At 46.0% G+C, this 22,493-nt stretch overlaps 1 protein-coding gene across 1 annotated transcript in view; it reads right to left on the minus strand.

The window, feature by feature from the left end:
* Window positions 1-22,493, minus strand: part of LOC131266603 (protein furry) — a 44,121-nt gene that overhangs the window by 20,271 nt on the left and 1,357 nt on the right. Inside the window, exons 2-11 of the mRNA XM_058269191.1 lie at window positions 14,603-17,535; window positions 14,116-14,196; window positions 13,703-14,025; window positions 13,409-13,591; window positions 11,104-11,247; window positions 9,114-9,281; window positions 8,252-8,915; window positions 7,304-7,414; window positions 6,317-6,471; window positions 4,161-4,321 (exon numbers count right to left, since the gene is read on the minus strand). Of these exons, the coding sequence (XP_058125174.1) occupies window positions 4,161-4,321; window positions 6,317-6,471; window positions 7,304-7,414; window positions 8,252-8,915; window positions 9,114-9,281; window positions 11,104-11,247; window positions 13,409-13,591; window positions 13,703-14,025; window positions 14,116-14,196; window positions 14,603-17,535 (4,923 nt within the window). The remainder of the gene's footprint in view (window positions 1-4,160; window positions 4,322-6,316; window positions 6,472-7,303; window positions 7,415-8,251; window positions 8,916-9,113; window positions 9,282-11,103; window positions 11,248-13,408; window positions 13,592-13,702; window positions 14,026-14,115; window positions 14,197-14,602; window positions 17,536-22,493) is intronic.

Below are 22,493 nucleotides of genomic sequence, written 5' to 3' on the forward strand. Positions count from 1 at the left end.
AAAAAGGAGCAACAAATGGATTTATAGACTTCCATTGGGGGCCGTGGAAAGCATTCGCTGGCCGTGAGAAAGGGTTTCGTATGGAATATGGCCTTAGGCGCTCTGCTCTGTCACCCGCTCGGTAGGGCGATGAATATTCCCATTTGACGACCGGAACCGGGGTGGTGGTGTTATGAGTTGTAAAAGGGAAGGCAAAAACACACACGGGGAAAGCGCACAACCCTTTTCGTGATATGGAAATAAAAATCTACCCTCGGCCGCGATCGAAAGTATTGGACCAGCAATCGTTCGGGTTTTGCATTCGGTGCTTCGAGCTGGAATGTGCGAAATCCATGTCCATCCACAGTTCGCTGCGAGCTGGAAATAATACCAGTCCCCGGTGGATGCGTTGGCGAGTGGTGGAAAATTGAAAGGATAAACCAGTTCGGAAATTGATTCTCGGTGGTTGCTTCTTCAGTCGGTTGTTCGCAAAGAGTTGGTGTGGAATTTGATGTATCGTGCGAGGCGAATCCGTGGTACGGTTCGATGTACCGTGTTAGCCACGCTGGTCGCGTACATCATCGGCATCTGCGAGGGATCGCAGGGCGGCCACCGTAAGGGTCCACGGTACGACCCACTGAGCTACTGCGACGCGGATTACTGTCCGGCGGGGAAGCGCAACGTTGGCTGCGGCTGTGACTTTGACGCACCGTTCGGGCCGGGCTGCACGGGGAAAACCGCCTCGCTCCACCGGCTGACCGACCGAGACCGGCAGCTGATCCTGCACGAACACAACCTCCGACGAAACCAGGTGGCTTGCGGTGGCCTGAACCGGTTCCGGTCGGCCTCGAGAATGGTGCAAGTGGTAAGCATACAAGAATGAACCGTACGTAAGGGAAACCGGTACGGTAGCTCTCGTTTTCGATGTCTCGGAACGTACCGTAAACTCCCATTACTCGTCCTTTGGGTTAGCATACAAACCATTCACTGCTCTCGATCAATAACTTCCATTACAAGCGACCGAAGAGTTTATAAAGGGAGCTACTTTGAATGCCGTTCGATTAACGACATAGCAAGAGGCGTATCGTGAATTTAAAATACTTTTAAAAAGCATTACACAACAAACGAATGGAACTATTTCAAAGTATCGTTTCAAATGTATCTTTCTTTGATGTGATTAAATTAGATTTCAACTCCAGCAGAATCATTGAAAATTTAGTTAAAAATGCAGGGTACCACATGGGAATAGCTGCTACTCCCTACTTCAAGCTCCGCGAAGCGAACGTATGTTATCATTTATATTCAATTTTATCACAACTTTTACCAATTCATTGGATTTATCACAACATTTTACCATTTGACGTTGGATTATTTGTAAAATCGAATTAATTTTAATTCAAATATTTTCTTCTTTTTATGCTCCCCTAAGACCAGACTTACTAATGTTGTGTCCCTGTATTTTACACTCCTTTGCTGGAGCTTTAGGCTGTTACAACTTACAAAACATACTAAACTTTAATCTGACGAAAAAAAGGGCATCATAACCCGTTAAAGCATGTTGTGAGATCAAAACCAGCAGTACAATTTAAAAAAAATGCTTATCGTGCGTCTGACACACTTCCCACCAAAGTACCTTGGGGGGTTCTTTTTTTCTGCTATGGATCACCGAAATTCTCAGAACTGGTGTTACCTCGACGAACCCGCCAAAAGCCAAAACACGTGTGCTGATGCAAACTAAGCCGACTAAATCGACGCGTTCGTGGAAATTTGGTGATGCAGAAATTCTCCTTACAATAATCCATACGCAGCAGGAGATTAAATATGTATCGTTGATTTATTGTGGTGTTTATTCCACCAGCAATTTTTCTTCCAGCACAGTAACTCCATGTCGTATGAGGCTATTGTGTATAAAACGTATTGTTTGCCAACCAACTTTTGTCCGCCTAACTAGTTACGCAGCATCTGTCTGTTTTAGGAAGTCGTTTTTTGTTGTTCAAATTTTTCATAGCTTTCCATTTGGTTGTCCATTTTTCGTAGCACTGGAACGAGGAGCTGCAAGCGTTGGCTGAGTGTAACGTGAAAACCTGCACCTACGGTCACGACCCATGCCGCAGCACGGAACGGTTCCGGTACGCCGGTCAAAACATTGCCAAGCGGACCGTCTGCGGGCGAGAGCTAAACCAAGCCGAAGTGTTCAACGGCTCCATGAACGCCTGGTTTGACGAGTACCAAGACACGACGATCGCCCAGTTGGTCAACTACCCAGCTACTAACCCGCCGTAAGTATCGGACCGCCATCACAGGGGGCACGCCACTTCCATTAATCGATTTCTTGTGCCCAATCGATGTTTATCTTTCGGCGCAGCAAACCGATCGGCCACTTTACGCTGATGGTGAACGACAACGTGTACTTCCTGGGCTGTGCGCTGATGTCGTACGCCGTCCGGATTGACGTGTACTTTCGCGAAACGGGCGAAAACTGCCGGGCGTACTATTTCGCGTGCAACTATTCGTTCATCAATCTGACGCACCAGCCGACGTACGGCAACGGCACGAAACCGGCCGAACGGTGCAGGGCGCGCACGAAGAACAAGCGATATCGGTGCCTGTGCAGTGAGCACGAACCCTACGCCACACTGATGGATTGGGACGAAAGGTTAATAAGGTAAGGTTGGTTTGCTAAGCTATCTCGCGGCAGCGGAAACCCGCGAAGGACGATGGAGTGACACGAAATCCCAGCACCTTTGTACCCATTGACAATCAGCGATGGTGAGATACATTTTAGTCCAATCTTTAGAAGAACCTTTAAAATATAAATGTATATAACTATTCAATTGAAAAATGAAAGAAAGTCCCGAACGTCTTATCTAAACGTATCGCACGACAACGAGATGTGTACTGAAACGATAATAAATTGTTATATTTAAAACCGAACTCCGAACCGCGTACTATTCGACGATGGAGAGTGTTATGGCATACATTGTAAATTGGTTTAATTAAATAATCCACCTCAAAGCCAGCCAATAGCAAGCTCAACTCAGCATATTACCTTCGTTTAACACTTCTATAGGCGCATACTGAGCACATCATCATTTCTCGTCTGCATTTACCGACAGCTATTGTCGTAACATTTTCCATTTGCAAACGCACATAATACATTCTGCTGAAGCATTTTCCCGGTTCCCTGAATTATTACATCCGGCTGCACCCGCTTTGCCATTGCAGCATTCGTACGATGCATTACGACACATTACCAACGGCTCGCGAGGCCACGTGAAGCGCGTGTTCACCGAAATTGTTTCCATGTGCAGAGGGGAACGTACGCCTCTACACTCCGCTGTGTGCTTGTTCATTTAGTCAAACGATGGATTTCCATTACTTCAAAAGACGAATAAAAAAATATCCATCTAACCACTGAAATGATATAGCTGCACTGATTAGTCTAGCAGTTTAGCGCTTATTCGCCGAATCCGCTTTTGCGGCAATGTACGGTAGGGTATTAATTAAAGCTAAGCTAGCTAATACTGCGATCAATACGTTGGGACTTATCATTGGCTAAATTGACATCCTCTCAGAGATATTTAATATATGATTATATTTTCTTCAATAGGCAACCAATTTTAATTTAAAAATAAAAAGACTATGTCTATGTAATTACCTGGAAGCAAGCCTAAAATTTTAGAATTTCTCTTTCAAGGCAAGATGCCGGCCCGATTAATTCCTGACTTCCCATGACATCAATGAAAATCTCTACACCACTTTCTTTTACATCAGCGATTTTGATGCTTTTCAAGAAATTTTCCAAATCATATAAATTCCATGATAAATGTTCACCCCTTAAAATCATTCTTTATATTTCATAATATTAACGAAATGATTCAATGCAACGATTCGTAAAAATAGAATCTTTTAGTTTCAAAATGTAATGTCCACCTTCTATAAACTTTAAGTGGAATGTGCTGAAGAAAACTTCAACCCAGCGCTTGTTTAGTAAAGGGTTGGAAGGATACAATAAAACCATTGCACAAAGCGCTAAAAGATGGTAAAACGTGTAACAGATGTTTACCCAACCTCTTCAAAATTTAAATATAAAGAAAAAAATCAGTTTAATATATACCATGTACCGTGAACCATACAGCGTAAGATGTGTTTAGTATCGATGCCGACAGTTATCAACTTACCACGCTCACTTTCCGTATGCAACGGCCCAACGTTGCCGAAGAACCGTTTGTCCAGTATCTGCAGCAACTGGAGCGCCGTCGAATGCACCTCTACCCGGGGACATCCGGTCATCAGCAGCGTCACGTTGATCACCGAGGTGTAATGGTCACACGGATATTCACTGAGGGAGAAAAAAAAAACAAATCCGTACGGAACCCATTAGAGTCGGCACGCAAATCCTTCAAAGCATCTTCTTCTCGGAAGCAGTGTTAAAAAGTAGACCAAAACAATAAATCCCTCGAGCACCCAAGTTTTTTTTTCTGCAGTTGATGCCACTTTTAACAGATAATGTAGCCGTTCACGCGGTATTTCGGACGGGCAGTAAAAAAGCAGATCAAAAATAAAACCCATTAATCCGCCGGCCGGGGTTCGGGTCTGCCGTAAACAAAGGGCTATCAGTATTATAATCAGTCCAGCAGCCTTTTCGCTGCTCGTTGGAAAATTGAAGAAATGGACCGAGAAAAATGCATATAGCTAATATAGAAGAAGCCTGATAAGCGGGACGAAAACCACACCGAGGTTGTGTCAAGAAAAACATAATGCAAATTTGAACTCGACCTGGCAGAAAACAACAAGAGGAAAAATGAGCAGACAATAAAGTAAAAACACCAACGGCGTGGAGCATCAATTATGTTATCGATGCAGAGAAAAAATGTTTCCTTTCTCCCTTGGATTCGGTAGTTCGGGAATCACCGCAAATGCTTAAAACCCAGCTGGGGAAAACCCTGTTCTTCTGCAGAATATTGTTCTTCAGATGCCAACGGTTCGTGTGGCTGCACGCCATAGCGGTACAATACCAATTCATTGCCCCCATTGGGGGGGAAACCTTTGCACTAAAGTGTTCCGATTTTCTCCAATTCCATTGGCATCTCGTCTTCACCGAAAGTCTTGCTCCGTGCTGGCAACCTTCTCCCTCCCTCTACCGGGAGCGATGAAGGCGGGTTTGATGGATCATAAAGTAGAATAGGTTCGCACTGGCCCATCTGCACGAAATTTGCAAGCTCACGACGGTCGTAAAAGCGGAAATTGATAAGGAACCTGAGAGCACATAAAACGCTTCGGGATCGCCGTTCCATTCCGCAGGCTGGCACGGAATGGAATGAGCGTTTCTTGCGGCAGCCCTTCCGTGTCGCTCTGGCTAGTATGTTTCTTTCCGTGTCGGTGTTCTGTTTTGCGATGAGATTTACACGGTTCTACTTTCGGGAGCGGGAGATTTCCACTTCCACCTTCGATTCGTGGTGTGAAGCTGCGGCGTGACGCCATAAGCTTGGAGCTTGAACAGAAAAACACGTGAAAAAAAATTGTAAAAAGATTTCAAAAATAATATTTCAACGTTTAAATGACACACCGTAATTCATACGATCTTCGAGGAAAAAAAATTCTACCTTACTTAAAACGATGTCTTGTAAGCAGCCACGTTCGTAAGCTTCCCAACAGATAAGCTTGTTGATTGTGCAAAATGAAGTACGTATCTAAAAAAGTCATTCTCATCAACCAGCATTACACCTCCCACGTCTCGCGCGTAGAATGGTGATTGAAAAAGCATGCCTTTGTGACAACCGCAAGCCGCCAGCACCGCGGCCTCGGCAAAGGCATCCAGTCGACGGCCCACGACGATGGTGACGAATGATACGGCGGACGTCGTGCGGAAAACTGCTCTTTACGAGCAGCATAAAGCTTTAAGGGAAACGATGGCTTCTCGCACCCGCCGGATGCGACAAAACCAGGCCCCGCTGACGGTGTTTTTCGCCATCTGATTGACAATGACGTTCTGCGGTCATACCAGTGACGACGCCGCCAGCAGCCACACAAACGAACCTGTAAGCTATCGATAGCACTTTTCCGTAAGTCTCCATTAGCAAACAATTTCGCTCGCTCGCTATTGTGTGGGATTCGAGCGTGCATAAAACGGTAGAAGTCTTAGGAAATTATTGCGTAGATATTAATATTTTTATATCGAAAATTGAAAATATTTTATACTCTACCTTAGGAACTTGTTTTTAATGAACAAATCATCAACTTTCACACAACTTAACAGCAATGTGCAAACTGAAATCCAAATCTAATCAAGACCCTGAAATATGAAGAATAAATGAACAGAGAGCTACAAACTCACCGTGCACTGAAGATGACAGCCAGGGCCAGGAAGCAGGCGTCTGCCTCGCGCGGTGAAGCCGTGTAACACCGATCGATGACCCATTCCAGCAGCTGGCCTATATCCGGGTTGGACTCGAGCAGCAGGACGACGGTTTCCTTCGCCAGCTCATAAATCTGCACACGGACAGGAAGGAAGGAACGATGGGAAAATTGAGAAAAACCACCAAAGCACCGTTCGCGAGTTGTCGATCGTAAGTCTTCGCCAGGAAGGCGTGTAATGAACGACCCGAGCGAGTAATCCTCCGGTCCAATGTGTTGTAGATGACCGTCCACTTCATAAAGCGAAAGCTTTTCAGATCAAGACATGTAGAAGTGAAAGAGTGAATATTTTTCCAAACAACCGTATGCTAGAGATTGAGAGCATGTTTCATGGTGCTTTTTTTTCTGTAGAACACTTCTTGCACATGGGATCTTTAGAATTAATCCAAACACAACAACCGACTGATTTTACAGGACAAACCTACTGTATCAATCCTTCCGAGAATCAGTCAACCTTTAATTAAGAGGACGGAAAAGATTCATTAACAGCGACGGCTAGTGCTGCACTTGTTTGCAGGAAATCGCACAGTGGTTCTTATACGAACAGTAAAATAAATGTTGTTGTCAAAATTCTACATTAAAAATTTTAAAGTGGCCAATACGACTCCATTTTAGTAAGGAAGACACCAGCATGAGCTGTGTTGAACTTTTTCGCTTTGTTATGAACATCGAACGTAAATCCACCTAGCGTCATATGTTTGCGTGCCACTCGGGCCACGATTGTCATTCATATCAACACGTGTAACTCAAAAGCTGTTCCTTGCGGCCATAAGCTGGAATCACCGCAAGCAGCAACCACAACTATAGTGGTTTGCAAATGCTTAGCCATCGTCCATATCCTTCTCATGCAATCTTTTCTGCTGTTTACAAAACCGTAGAAAACAACACCACTGATATGAATACTCACTTTTTCATCTTTCGACGTCATTAGCATGTCCAGCCAGCTGTAAATGGCTCCATCCTCCGCCAGATGACCGGGATCGAAACACGGTCCGCAGCACAGCACGGCTGAAATGGCCTACAAGAGATTAGAGAGGAAAATTAGAATCACAGAATACAAAACGCACGTCGTGGGCGAGAACGAAGCAGTGGGGGGAAAAAATGAAAGATATCCAGCAGATTGGAGCGAAAGCGAAAGGAAATAGGGAAAATTTAAGAATGAAGGCCACATTGCTTGGCTTATTTTTTTGCGTAAACGCCAAGAGCGTCGTCCGAAGCCGCATCAGCTACGGAGCTCTACACCGCGTAAATTGCTGTTTCGTTCGTGGTTCACCACCGCATTCAGAAGCTTATCAATACTTCGTTATACACGCTGTACATTAAAAACCTGAACACGTGCGAAATGGCCACACCACACACAAAAAAATCGGCCCAAAGAATGGTACAACCGTACTGCAGTACAGAATTTGTATTCATCGTTGTTATTTTTTACGACTCGGACAGTCAGTCACGGTGGATTTGATGGCGTGATGGCACTGATGGTGCCAATTCAAGGATGCTTCGTGATTAGTGTTGTCTGTGTGCTTCTTTTTGCATGATTATGAACAGATACATTCAAAATGTTAACCACGAGAAAAAATACTTCGATCATCGAAATCGAAAGCAGGACTATGATCTATTCTAACCAGAATTTTCAAAACCAGAAGGGATGAAATCATATAAAATATATTAACAATAAATACTTGAATGAATGCTCCTAATAAAACAACATTTTCTAGCACTTGCGGCTGTGAAAGATATTTTCCTAGAAACAGAGAAGTGAACATAAATGATTTCCGTAGTAAATTTATGACTGAAGTAGCCTATTGTAATGCATAATCAATCAATTTTAATAAGTTCTCGGTAAACAACATACCTGTAATGCACTGAACTGTAGCTTTTCTTCCTCGGCCGCCAACGTTGCACCGGTTGCCGTAGCCGCCGATCCGCCACCGGCTGCCGTGCTGCTACTGGAGCCGCCCCACACGCTCGCTCCAATGCCGGAGGCGCCGATCCCGATTCCGATTCCACTGACACCACCAGTGCCGCCACTACCACTGCCACTGCCGCCCACCCCATGATGACCAGCGTGGTGCGACCCGTGACTCTGGTGCCCGTGGGAGGCGAAGGGAAGTGCGTACGCCGAGCCACTCCATGCAACGAACAGGTTCACCAGGTTGCGCTTCAGATCGCGCGACAACAGCGTGGCGCACGATTCGAGCGAAAAGTTCTTGATCATCTTCCGGATGAAGTCACAGAAGTGTGTCTTCACCTCGCGCATGCTACTGCTGTCTTTGTCCGTTTCCGTCTCCAGGTACAGCCGAGCACCGTCGATGTACTCGACGAACGTTGGATGCAGCGACATTGTTTCCCGCTCCAGCACGAACGGGCTAATGCCGAACGTGCCATTCTCGGCAATCTTCTCCAACACACGCACCAGCTGTAACCTCAACGCATCACGACGCCGCCGGCGCCTCATGTTCTCCTGCTTTCGGTCGATCGCCTCTCGGATGTATACGACCAGCTCCTCCATCAGATCCCTGTGACGATTGTACCGGAAACGGATGAGTGACAACGGACATAAACGATTACCCGACCCGGTGCAATCAAACTGACAATCAATGTCATCCTTTCCCGGAGGAAATCTCTCCCGCTCCTTCGAGCGAGCAGCACGTGAAAGGATGGCACAACGAAACAGCTGATAACACGGCCTGCAGTTGGCTTAACGTAGATATTACTTCAGTGCATCGTGATTGATCATCCCAAGGGCGTTGATGGCCGCATCCCGTATATCGACGACTTCACAGCGCAGCAGCGGTATCACCAGTTTGTACAGTGCCACGGGGGACGCAGTCGTGCCGCTGGACTTATCGCTACGGTCCGCCGACAGTGAGTCCGGTGAGGAACTGTGCGGGAAACAGGGTCATAGGAGCAAATCGACAGAAAAAAAAGAAAAGAAAAGAAACGAAAGATAGATCGGGAAAAAAGAACGAGAGAAAGAGAAAAAAAGAGAAAGAAACAGTAAAAGCAATATAATCTATTAGTTCTAAATAATAACAACCATTACATGCTACACAAGCGCTGCTAAGGAAAAAAGTTGAACAAAGTATAACACGCAATATATTAAAAATGCAGTCCAAGCACAGGATAAAGTAGACGGCCGACCGGGACCTCATTGTGCGTCATTCTACCATTCCGATTTGTCGCGTCCACTTAATCCCGGTTTGCTTGTGAAAGGTGACTTTAGATACATTGATTTGCATGTTGATGGTGTCGAAATGAACACTTCAGCCCGTTTTCTGAACAACTAATCGCATGACCCATCTCTTGAACGTTTCAAAGGCATCAAATTTACATGGCAAGAGGGATGTGTAGATGTATGTGTGGCTAACAGCTAACGGGTTGTTTTAATAACTCTGATTAATAACCACCATTCCACCAAAACAATAGCAAGAGCGTAAAGTCAACGTTCTACCATACCAACTACTGAAAACGTATGTTTGAATGCAAATGTGACATGCGATGTTAGTGAAAACTGTTAGTAGGAAAACTCATCTGTATAAATTGTCGTATGATTGTTACGAAACCTGTTGCCTTCAAAATAAAATTAAATATTTAAAATACCCTGAAACAACCGCAACAGTTGCAAATCCAAATGGTATGTCGTACCAAGCATTGATTTTTAAATAAATCGCCTCTACAAAGGAGACAAAAGTTAATAAATACATGATTAAAATTTATTTTAAAAACTGAAAAAACGACTTCAAAAGAGTCAGACAAATTGAACAATACCGGGAACATGTTTTCCGACAAAATGTTTCTATGTTGTATCCATCATTGGACATTATGTGACAACGGCATTTACAGTATGCGTTTATTCACAACAGACTGGGGCTTCCAATTTAACAATTAACTGATTGAACTGTTGTGTGTCATTTCCCAGTGGAGGAATTACCTCCACAGTGACACATACAATTAACTTTACAATTCGTGTCATAAATATGACTTCTTCGTCCATCCCCAGTTTTAAAAAATCTTCGTTCCCTGTCAAGCTTCTACCATCGAAAAGGCTATTAATCCCACGCACGTTGACAAAAGGTGAACAAGATGGGTTCCATGAGATGATGTGTATTAAAAAAAACCTTGAAATCATTGTTAAATCATAACAAATAAAATGAGTTTGTTTTGTTTTTTTTTGTTTCTTTCATTGCATGGTGACACTAGGCGAAATCCTTGGAAATGGCCAAATTGGTGCAGCAAAAAAGATCAAGCAGCTAACATCGCCGGGTAAACGCAACTCTACACGCGAAACTTACACTCTAGCAAATCCACATTGAAAGAAGGTTGAAGAAAAGAAAAGAACGGAAAAGAAATAAACAGAAAAAAAACAACATTTCGTGAGCTGTGTTAAAAATGTTGTTCCAAAGTAAGAGATACTGGAAACGGAATCGTAAATGGTGCCATAGCGTGAACGGGAAACGTAAAATATGAAGTCCTGCTCGAACCCGGTAAAGGAAATCGAGGGGGAAATATTCGAAAAATATTACACAACAAATAACAACAAACGATAACAACAAAGAATGGACGACAATGGTAAAGTTTGTATTGAAACAATGAATCCTGGGTGAGGGGTGAAGAAGTTCATAAAAATGGGTTTGAAAAAGAAAAGAAAAGAGAAATAAAAACAGAAATAGTAACAGAAACAAACAAATCAAAACAAAACGTTACCCTTGTCTCTTATGTCGGGCATCTTTGCGACCATAGGATAGAGGTAGGGTGAAGCGTGTCACGATTCCTTCTGGTCCAAACACGGATGACGGTATATTGTCCAACGAGTCGGACAGCGAGCGGGAATCCGACTGATCATGCAGACTGCAGGATTCGCACGTACGTACGTTTATTGCCGTGTAGAATTGTGTGTATGTGTGTTTATGTGTGGGGGGTGGGTTGGGTTATATATATATATATATTTTTTTTTTTTTCATTTTGTTTCGTGTAGTATCAGCATTCCAATGCACGAAGGTGTGTCATTGCACCACCGCAACAATATAGTTTTATATTCCATCGGATGGGAATTCGTTGGTCGCGCAGCACAAGGAATGCAATTGCAATGTTACGAGAGTTGCATTTGCAGCATTTGTGTGATAAAACGAAGGTACATTTAATAAGAACAACAAATCAACAACAGTAACGGACACAAGGAAGCAGCGTAACGTCGGTATCGCATGGTTAAAGTTGTTTTGGCAGTTGATAAACCAACAATGGAGCGACAGTAAATATTGTTGGTGGTAGCAAAGTATTAGTCGTGTGTTAAAGTAGTAATAATAGTAGTAGTGGTAATAGTTGGTGTTGGTAGTGGTGGTGGTGGTTCGTAGTGTTGGTAGAAGTTTGTACGGTGAAAGGACGGTTGTTCAGTTTTAACGCAGGATATTGGCACGTTGGCGTGAAGAGAAGAAGAACATGAAAGAAAAACATACTGGTAAGTGTTGCAATCATCTTTTCACAATGTTCGCTACTACTGGCTAGGTGAGGGATGTGCGCTCGCGTCCGGTGCTCATCTGAAAGAATGGCAAAATGCGTCCCCAGGACCTCATCCCCTTCTTTACACCCTTAACTCCCGTCCTTAACCGTATGAGCGACAGCTACTTCGATTACTAAATCGTTTGCTTGAAAACGTAGTTGTGATGTGCGGGTTCGACAAAAAAGAGGGAAAAATGGTTGTATGGTTAAAACATAAAAAAACACACGCGAGGATGAAAATGGGGATGGTACGATCGCACGCTTGTTGTGATAACCATGAACTGAAAAGCTTAAACTTTGTTGCCAAATTTGATTTCCCCACGCCGTCGTTGAACATGTCGTTCTGTATGAGAACAGATACGTGGAACACAGGTTCAAAACACACACAAACGACCAAGCGAACCAATAATGGCCTACGGTCTCGTGCTATGGTCAAACAAAACGTCCCTTTCCACACAGGACCAAGAGCTAGAGGTGAGGAACCGTGCTATATACAGTATGTGTGTTGTTTTCCCCCCCAAGTAGCTGAATTTCCCCATTGCATGTGAAAACAACACTTCCTTTCGAACGACGCTTCGAAGAATTCATCAAGAATTCATAAAACTTAAGAGAAGATGGTAACAAAAACGGTGTTTCGAATGATAACCGGTTGCGAACGGAATGTTAAACATGAAAACCATAAACTTCACCAACTATTTACAAATGTGTGTGCGTTGTATAAAATGCTGTGTTAGTGTAAGATACGAATCAGTCGGAAGGAGTGATAGCTAGTAAACATTCGAGTATGATTTCCAATCCAAATGAAATAATAAAGAAGTAGTTAGAATTATTATCACACAATTATTGTATCAATCAAGAGATAACTGAATGTGAACTAAACAGAAACAAAAAAACACTGGATAGACATTCTTCCTATACCATGTCTGTCTAATGTCTAGTCTAACAATTAATGTTTTATAAACCAGCCAAAAACATTAACATTTTTCGATTTCTTTAGAGCATAGTGAATATAGCATAGTAGCTAACTGTTACAGACACGATATGATTTGTGTTAGTTCATATTCAAATCATCTACCATATATCAACAATTAATAAAACTATATTTCACAAATACACTGTATTTATCTTTTCACATGTAATTAATAAAGTGTTAAAACACGAAGAATTGTAGAGAAATCTAGGTAAACCGTAGGGTTAGTGATTGATAATGGGAAAATGATCGCACACGTCTGAGAGAGAGGAGGGAGGGTTGGGGTAATGACAAATGTTTGTTTCTAACACGCAAGTAAGAGTAGTTTTGTGCGTTGCACAGGACGAAGATACAAACACGTAAAGAGTAATGTAGAACAGGAAAGGTATATGATTGCTAGTGACGGACGGACGAGAATGATATATCCCCGTACAGGTAGGGAAACATAACCGCCAGGAACTGATTAATGTATACTAGCGGGTTTGTGTTTATGACTGGGGAATGGATGGTGGATTGAACGGAGCAGCAGTAGCAGTCACTCACCTGAGGCTGAGATCGGGCGAAGCGCAACGCACGGCTACGCTGGGCATTTGTGGGATAAGACGCATGGCGAGGGCGACCTGGTTTTTCCACAGGTATGCGAGCGAGTCCCGTTGAGCTTCCGACGGTGGTTTTTTCGTGGGCGCCGAACTCCGCAGCAGCGAGGCACGGTTGTCACTAACGGGACTGTATCAAAACAGTTGGAAACAAAACAGATGGTAAGTGGTGATTGAATCGGAAATGAATTGAAGAAGTTATAAGGATGCGCGGTGGCAAGTGTAACATGCCCACACTTACGTTGGGTCGATCACGTTGAACAGGCTCGTCACGCGCTGGTAGCAAATTGGCCAGGCCTGAGCCACCACCGAGGGGCACTGCTGGAGCACGCGCGTCCGTTCCATGAATCCGAACAGACAGACGCTCCAGGGATCGTACGCTTGGCCGAGAGCTGACTGTGACAGGCAGAGGGTCAGTGTGGATGCCTTGGTCGACTCCTCCACGTGCCCGGTTGTCCACACGCCACTGTTTCGATCAACGATCCACTGCAGATCGATCACGTTCGCGTTCAGCATCGCAGTGCGGTCGGTTTGCGGTAGCATATGGAGACACTTTTCTAGTACCTGAAACACAGGGGAAATTAAAGAGAAGTAAGTAAATGAGCTTGCTCTGCGATGGAATCGAGCATATCGTAAAAGAAATATCACACAAACCTGGGGGCAGCATCGATCGATGACATCTATCAGGGCAGGTTCGGTCTCCGGTATACCCAGCAGTTTCTTCAACATTTTAACCTACGCAAAACACAATATGAATATGTAAATGAAAATCTTGAGGAATACACACTTTTGGTTACTTCCCAAATGAGTAAAATCATCAATTTATCACTTTTGGTTACATCCAAACAGATTAAAATCATTACCAAAGGTTACTTTGATACTAGTCCGCATCAACGGATTTCATCTCATCAACAGCACCACTGACCCTCTTTAGTAAATAAATAATTATTCTAGTATATAAAAATTACCTAAACTACTCAGCTATCAAAGAGTTCACATAATCGATAGTCATAGTTTATTTTAATGGCAATTTGAGGTAATCAGAAGGGGATTTTGCCAACCCCTGCTGAGTAGAATATAGTTAAGAGCAAAATAAAACTCCTTCTACACATAGAACTATTGGAAACTAGAATTGACTCACCTCCTTAAGTATACTGACAGCGAATTTACGTGGCTGTGACCTACAGTTGCACAGCATAACGAGCGCTAGCCCCTCCACCATATGCATCGTCGTGGCAAGTGGTTGCTCGTGACCCTTCTTGGTTCCGCCGGCAGCTCCACTGATACCGCTACCGGTGGTCGAATCGCTCCCTGTTCCGGATGCCGTTCCACCGCCGGCAACGGAGCTGCCTCCTGCAATTCCACTACTACCGGTCGTGCCCGCACCGATAAGCCCCGTCGTGATGGTTGTGGCTTGTGTGATGGAAGAAACACCCGAACTACCACTGGAGTTGGAATTGATTGTGGCCGCGTTCAACGAAGCGTTCGTTGCGACGGTTTGTGCTAGCGTGGGCCTCGCCAGGCCGGAATCTTGCTGATTTGCCCCCGTGCGCACCATGTGTAAGGCCTGCCTGCCAGCACCGCTAGCAACACCCGCGTTGGTCACTCCCGTTCCCACTTTGGTGTTGAGAGTGTTGTTGTTGCTACTGCTTGTGCTACCCGTGCCGAGTGAGTTACGCCACACCGTGAGAAAAGCGTACAGCATACGTAGACCGTTGTCGAGCAGCTGCGGGAAGGTGTCGACTACATCGCGGGCAAGAAATTGGCTAAACCCTTGGATTACATCCTGCCGCCACTCGGGGAAATCGTACACCAGCGTCTGCAGCGACTGGTGCGCCAGCCCACGCAGCTCCTCATCCATATGGATCGTCAGCCGGGACAGCATATCGACCAGCTCGTGGCCGGTCATGTTGTCCGGCGTCAACCGCGGCACGGCTGCGATGCACGTCCGGAACAGGTCGATCCGAGGCTTCCGCTCACCGGTCAGCATCTCATCCAGCTCCTTGTTCTGGTTTTGTATCACCGTCATCATCAATGGCCGCCCGCAGTGAATGTCGAGCGCCCGCAGAATGTCCACGAACACGCGCCGCACGTGCGGAAAGTAGTTTGACATCCCGATGCTACGAGCCGTGTCCTCGGTGAGCATCTTGTTGAGGTAGGTCTTCTTTACCCGCAGCGTGTTGCCGGACGGAAGGACACCGACCGTGCGCGGCATCGGCGGCTCACCGTCCTTCTGCTGCAACGAATCTGCCACCACCATGAAGGCGCGCAACCCGATGCTCATACGCTCCGGTGTCATGATGATCTTGATCGGTCGGCCTACGCACAGCAGCTCGAACACGATCTCGCGCATCGCAAAATCGAGCCGTTCCTGCGCGATGAACTGAATGATCTTCACAAAGATGTTTAACGGTGTATCCCGTGGGACGACTGCCTTCGAGCCACGGGGAAACAGCGAGTTGACGATGCTCTGCAAACGGGAGTGTGTGGCCGAGTTCGATTCACACTTGATGCGGATGATGTACACCCACAGCAACCGATATAGTGATTCCAGCGCCACGCGGCTCATCTTGGGGTCTTTGTTCTTCAGGTTGCTAAGACACATCGCCAGAAAGCAGTGCCAGTTGGTCAGGAAGAAGGATTTTTGCGAGACGCACAGCAGACATGTGACCAGCGGGAAGAGGGCCAACTTGTGCTTCGACTTCGTGCACGCGTCCAACGTCTGCGAGTACAGCAGGTCGATAAAGTTCTTCACGCACGGTACGTTCACCTCGTTCTTCACCGTGGCCGCGACCGGCACCAGGATCTCCACGAACAGGCCCGCCATCGCGTGCTTGATGTCTTTGTCCTTCACCTCCAGGAAGTACTGGGCGCATTCGTGCATGAACTGAAACGATGCCTCAAACTCCTCGATCGGGGCCATCTTCACGCGGAAAAACTTCATGCCCATCAGCAGGCTGATAATACTGTGCGTGGTGAACGGGCTCGGTTCCTTGCTGCGCAGCTCCTTCAGCTCCGTCATGAAGCGCTTCCGCACGGACGAGAACCGGCTTTGCGCCAGCACGCCCACCACCTCCGCGTACAGGTCGGCGATGCGATAGTTATCGTTCGCGTTCGCCGCCGTCTGTGCACCCTCCTTGTACTTGAACTGGCGGAAGGCAAGGTTTTCGATCTGCCGCGTGATGTCATCGTGGCCCGGGTGGAACGGAAATTGGCGCAAGATTTCGATCAACGCCAGGCAGAAGATGAACTCGACGGCCGCCTCGCGCCGCAACAGTTGATACTCTAAATCCTGCCCCGTCTTGGCCGCCGGATGGTGCGACGATGAGCCGGACGACCCGGTAGTCCCGACCGCTCCGGTGTGGAGATCACGCTTGATGTTCTTATCGCAGATCTGGTGCTTGTGCCACGCTAGCAGTGCCTTCAACAGTGACGGTAAGCAGTGTTCCGCCACCGAGCCGAGCGCCTGCAGTAGCTGATCGAACTGATAGTCCTCGCCGCGCTGCAGCAACTTGGGGAGATTCTTGTCCGAGCCGTCCAGCATTACGCTCTCGATCTTTTTCTCCGCCTGCACGGTGAAATCGGTGAACAGCGTGCGCATAACGATCTCACCCGGCCGCAGCGTCCCATCCGAGGCGGCCATCATGTCAATGGTGGCACCGGCCGTAACGGACCCACTGTTCGCCGAGATGATCGCTGATCGGTTGTGCGTGTTCCAGGGAAGCAGGGCGAGCCGGACGGCGGTCGCGTTCGGCACGCTCAGCGGTGACTTGGACGATTCCGATGATTCCACATTGACCGGATGCTCAATCACCGTGATGGTGTCGCTATCGTCTAGCAGTTGTTGGGCCCCACCGGCCTGTGCACCCGAACCCGCTGGGGCCAACTGTGCCAGCTGCATCTGAGATCCATTCTTTGAGCTACGATCCGAACCAAGCTTTGGAGTGTTCCGTACGCTGTCGGACTGACCGGCGGTCCCGGTAGACGCACCCGACCCACCGGATTCAAGCTTGTTTGTGCCGGTCTGGTGCGGGGGTATTCCTACATTCGAGGGGTCACTGTTGTGCTGAGATTCTACAAAAATAAACAAACAAAAACATATCCATTATCAAAACCGACCATTACCATTGGAATAAGTTAGCAAAACAGAAAACTTAAAATATTAATAGACAAAAAAAACTTCCCATTGAATTAACTAATATTCTGAAGGAAATGTTGTCCGTGATTCTATCCACTTTACGGGAAAAACAACAAATTATTTTCTTGAACCAACGTGCATCAACTGTTGATAGAAGTTTGCTTTCGGCGTTGATTTGTCTTTGTTTTATTACTTTCAGAAATCAACAAAATCGTTCGCACCACTAACTGAAGCATAACGAGGGAACTAAAGCAAATTCGTTCAAAAATATTGATCTGACTTTTAGCGGAGCTGAGCATATACAACATAAAATGGAACTTCACATAGTGCTAAATTGAATTATGCTACGGATAGTGCACGCTTATACTTCCCTCGCAGGTTATGTTTTTTATCACTTGTTAATTAAAACCATTGTTACACGTTCACGATAGTAAGCACTCAATTTCGTTTTTGTAGAACCACCGCGATCGAAATACGTCCATACACATTACTATGTTTTGACACAAACAAAACGAGCGTCTCTATAATTCGAACTGTATAGCACAACTGAACAGGCGTCCTTACACCTCGGCTGGCCACTTAGTACCGTGGCATGGTCCAATGACAGTAAATAACAGAAACCCGACAACGGAACGCAAGGCCACAATGGCACGACGGGTCACAAAACGTACGACCGATAAACGGAAGCTAAGGAAAACGGTCACAGCCACATACGCCACGTGACATTGGCCGCTAAAATCCTAAAGCCACCTGCAGCCAAATTTGTTAAAGGTGGGTTGTTTTACAATTGATTATTCATGAAACTACAAGCTGATGCATTCATTTAAATGATCATAATGATCTGATTTGTTAAGAAAACTAAATTATGAAGTACAATGTTAAAAATAGCTTTGAAAATACATAGACTAAAATGTAGGAATAAAATAAACTAGAATTTTAGAAAAGTTATTTGTAAAGTTTGGAGGTATAAAATGAAATTTTTAAAAAAATGTAATGCTTTACTAACTTCTGTATCAAAAAAATAAAAGATCGCTGCGAGGTAACGTATGACCAAAAACTGAATCGTGCCAAAAATATAATCGATTAACCGATCGATCTCCTTCATACCCGTCAACCGTTTCCCAGAAAGAAAATTCAAAAGAAAAATAAACCATGAAACCAACCCAAAACCTTCCCCAAAACAAATGGCACACGTGGGGCAGTTTCTAAAAATAGGCAACCCATCCTTGTATCATCCACGAGCGATGCAGGATGTGCAGGATGCGTGGGGAAATGTAAATCCAGTGCCAGCTTGTCTGCTCCCCCTCTTCTTCTGGTTCGTTATTTTCCATTCTGTCAACGGGACCGGGTTTGTTTGAATTTGTATTTCACCTTTTACGGAAAATGTGGGTATTTGTAGTCCAATGTCCAATAGTTACAGGTCCAAAATAAAACCCAACAAAATAAAGCGACACAAGCGAATTATACCAATCCCTAAAATTCACCGCTAATACTTCCGCACTGACCTTACCAAACCTTGCCACAAATTCGATCGTGACATTCGATACGCCAACCCACACCGGGGACGTGTTTCCTTGCCCGTTTTGACCAGGTTTTCCCTTATCTTTACTAGGTTATTTCTTTCCTTCACGGGCTTCCGGGCTGTACTCACGTGTCGGGGAGAGCAGTGCGATGGCATGTCCGAATCGGGTCACTATTCTAAGCAGTTTCGCATGCAGGCTACCGCGTTCGAACATAAAACACGGTGGGATTTTTCGGTGCCTCCTTGTTCGCGTGCACCGGGGATCCGGAAAGATTCACCCCCCCGGGTTTAAACGGACGACGATGTAAGCCACTGATCCCAACCGGAGACACACTACTATCCGACCGACCCACCGCGAACGGACCAGGGCAGCTCCTGGGCACGGGGACACGGAACCACGCGCACCGATCGGACACCGAAACGGCGCTGCGGGGACGGACGCAGTTTGTTTGTCCGTTTTCCGGTAGTTTGGCGGTGGTGGCACCGAATGGCGCGAGCGTTCCGCGCGCGTGGTCTATATAGCAATGTGTGTTTGGCTGGCCCGCGCGATTAAGGTGCCATTTTTAGCACAATATATAGCGTGATGCGCGTTGTCGTTATTTATGTTTCGGTGTTTCGGTAGGTGTGTGCCACAGATGTTTGTTCTGTTTCTTTTTTCTCTTCTTCTTGTAAGTAAAAATCTAACTACTCATAACTCTACGCAAAAAAAAGGTAAGAAAACACATCGGTCGCGCGCAATGACTCCATGCCTCGAAACGGGTGACCACACAACCACCACACAACAATCTGATACGGATTGTTCCTTCCGTGGCAACTTCGCACGTCACTGTACCCGTGTGCGCGACACGATCGCCTCTCACATGATCACTTCACGCGGCGGACGCGAATGAACACAGCACAGCTTCGGCGGATTGGGAATCCATGCGCCGGAACACGGGCGAAAGGAACCGTGTATATTCCGTGACACTATCGCGGCTACCGTTGGAAGACGACAAACGACGTGCGACGTGCAGCAAACGGCTGAATGGACTAGATATAACCATAATTAGAGAGAATATACACATGGTAAACAAACACTGGCAAGCCTAGACCAATAATAGCCGTCGGTGGTGCGCGCAGTGGCCCCACCACGAAACCGTCGCGTCGTTACGTCGTTTCGGGTGGAAAGTATTACTTGTCAAAAAAACGACATTTGGCTAATTTTTCTAGTTGTTTTTTCCCCTTATGTGTTGTGCTCACTAATTCCCTTTGGCACAGGGACCTATTTGGGGGGTGGTCACGGTACCCCGCTCCGTTTCCGCACGTTTGCCAAGACCAGGAAGCGGGTTTGCTTGCTATCTGCGGCCAAAAGGTAGGCCAACCCGGTATCTTACCGACACATCTCTCTCAGCGCAGAGCTCGACCATATTCCTTGTCGCACTATCGGTGGTTCTGTTTCATATCTAGCCCTCCCCCCTTCACGGTTTGGGTTGATGTGCTTCTGCGAGGGGGGGATTTCTACTCTCTACCCTGATAACGGAACGCATCGAGATTGCATTCGAAGCGATGCCAACGTAAGGACAGAGTAAGGCACCACCAACACAGGCCACAAATAATTCCCTTCCATCTACCGGGGCACAGATGTTCCGGATCATTTGTCGCTGGCCACTTGACAAATGGTTTATCTAGAGCACAATGTAGCTTAAGATGGGTTTAAATTTACCCCTATCTTATCGAACGCTACCAAAATGGGAGACGAACTTCCAAACCGAAACGGAACGATTCAATGGTGAGGTTCAATTAGATGTTCACACTTATTTATTTTCATCATCTCCGAGTCCACTACAAAATTGCCATCGTCCACCGGAAGGCAGTATTTCTTTTTTAATTTAAACACACAAAAAGTATTGATCACGCACGTCCGATCTCGGCGATATCGATCGGCACTAAGTTCGCCCCGGATCGCACAACTCAAACAGTGCTATGCGCGCAACACCATCGGCTGGGCTTACCTAATACGCTGGGTACGTATTGCGCGCCCCCCAAAACGGGAGAGGGGAGGCCAATGTCAACACGGGATGAACAGAAAAATAATCTTCTGCTACTCCCTCCCGTCGCTTCCCGCCACCTTCACTGCCCTGCCGTCCGTCCGTCAAGCCGTTTCAAGTCCGTCAACAAATCCGTCCTTCCGCCCGGGTGCTACTGCTACTCGCGCGTTCCGACGAATGCCCGACGCGGGCTCCCGTTTCCTGGACCGCGAATCGTGCCAGTCAGTGCGCTTCATCGTCGCGACGTACCAACATATACAAGCGGCAGTGTCTCCAACCGGTCCCGGGACCGACCGGGTGCGTTCGCGCGTCATCCGTCCGGTGCTCGAGGAGCGCGGCATAGCGGTATGTTGTTGTTATCTTTCCGGCCAGAACTTTGCCAGTGCGCGAGCCCCGAGATGGTGACGATACAAGTGTAATATCACCACCCACCCACCGACTCCGCGAACCTTCGACAAAGACACACACCGGACGCCGAAGTTGCTGTGTCGGTCTCGCGTCTCTTTTTTGGAGAGTTCATTTTTTATCTATCCTCTGTTTAAGAGCTTTTTTTCTACCTCCCCCCCCAAACTCATGTGAACCATCATCTCGTCACCCGCCTCCGGAAGGGCTTCGACGAGTGGCCGTGTGTTTCTGTGAATGTATAAGGAGGGCGTGAGTCAAGCGAAAACAAATATTGATAGTTCATTTCTCGCCCAATTTTTCCATAAAACCATAACTTATGATCCGGAGCGGTCGGGGAGAACGGTGACCCCCGCCCCTCGGAGGACAGAGTTTGCTGACTAGCGACATTAGCACATGATCTCAGAGCGAGCGAATGGTGTATGATTTTATTTTTCTTCTGGCCTTTGGGTCAACAAATCACGATGGTGCTAAAGTTTACGCTTGGAGTGGTAGAAGGAAGCCATTCGGAGGGATTTTATTTTACATCGGCAAACGTTGCCGTTGTCGGTAAAGCAACAAACTTTGGCAAACCACTCAAAGGCAGCAATCCAAATAAAAAATTATTGCTGACAAATGTGTTATGAAAACTTGTGTGATGTCTACAATATTTGATGATGCTGAATAGTGTAAAAGCCTTCTGAAGTACTGACCACAAAACTATAATAATTTGGTGATGATATTTAAAGTTTGTAACACAAAATGGATCTACTTAGTGTAAGTAGCATTCATCAATTGTTTGGAGGTAATTGATTTCCATCTTCTAAACCATGAAACATAAAGCAGATTGCTAACCAGTAATGTTACAGCAGTACAGTCAAAGACAATGCTTGACTCACATGGCCTTCCAAACAGGGGTTTCAGTCTATGTAAATGTGCAAAAGGTTTAAACCTACAAAGATAT

Source organism: Anopheles coustani, chromosome 2 (assembly GCF_943734705.1).
Source record: "Anopheles coustani chromosome 2, idAnoCousDA_361_x.2, whole genome shotgun sequence".
Lineage (NCBI taxonomy): Eukaryota > Metazoa > Arthropoda > Insecta > Diptera > Culicidae > Anopheles > Anopheles coustani.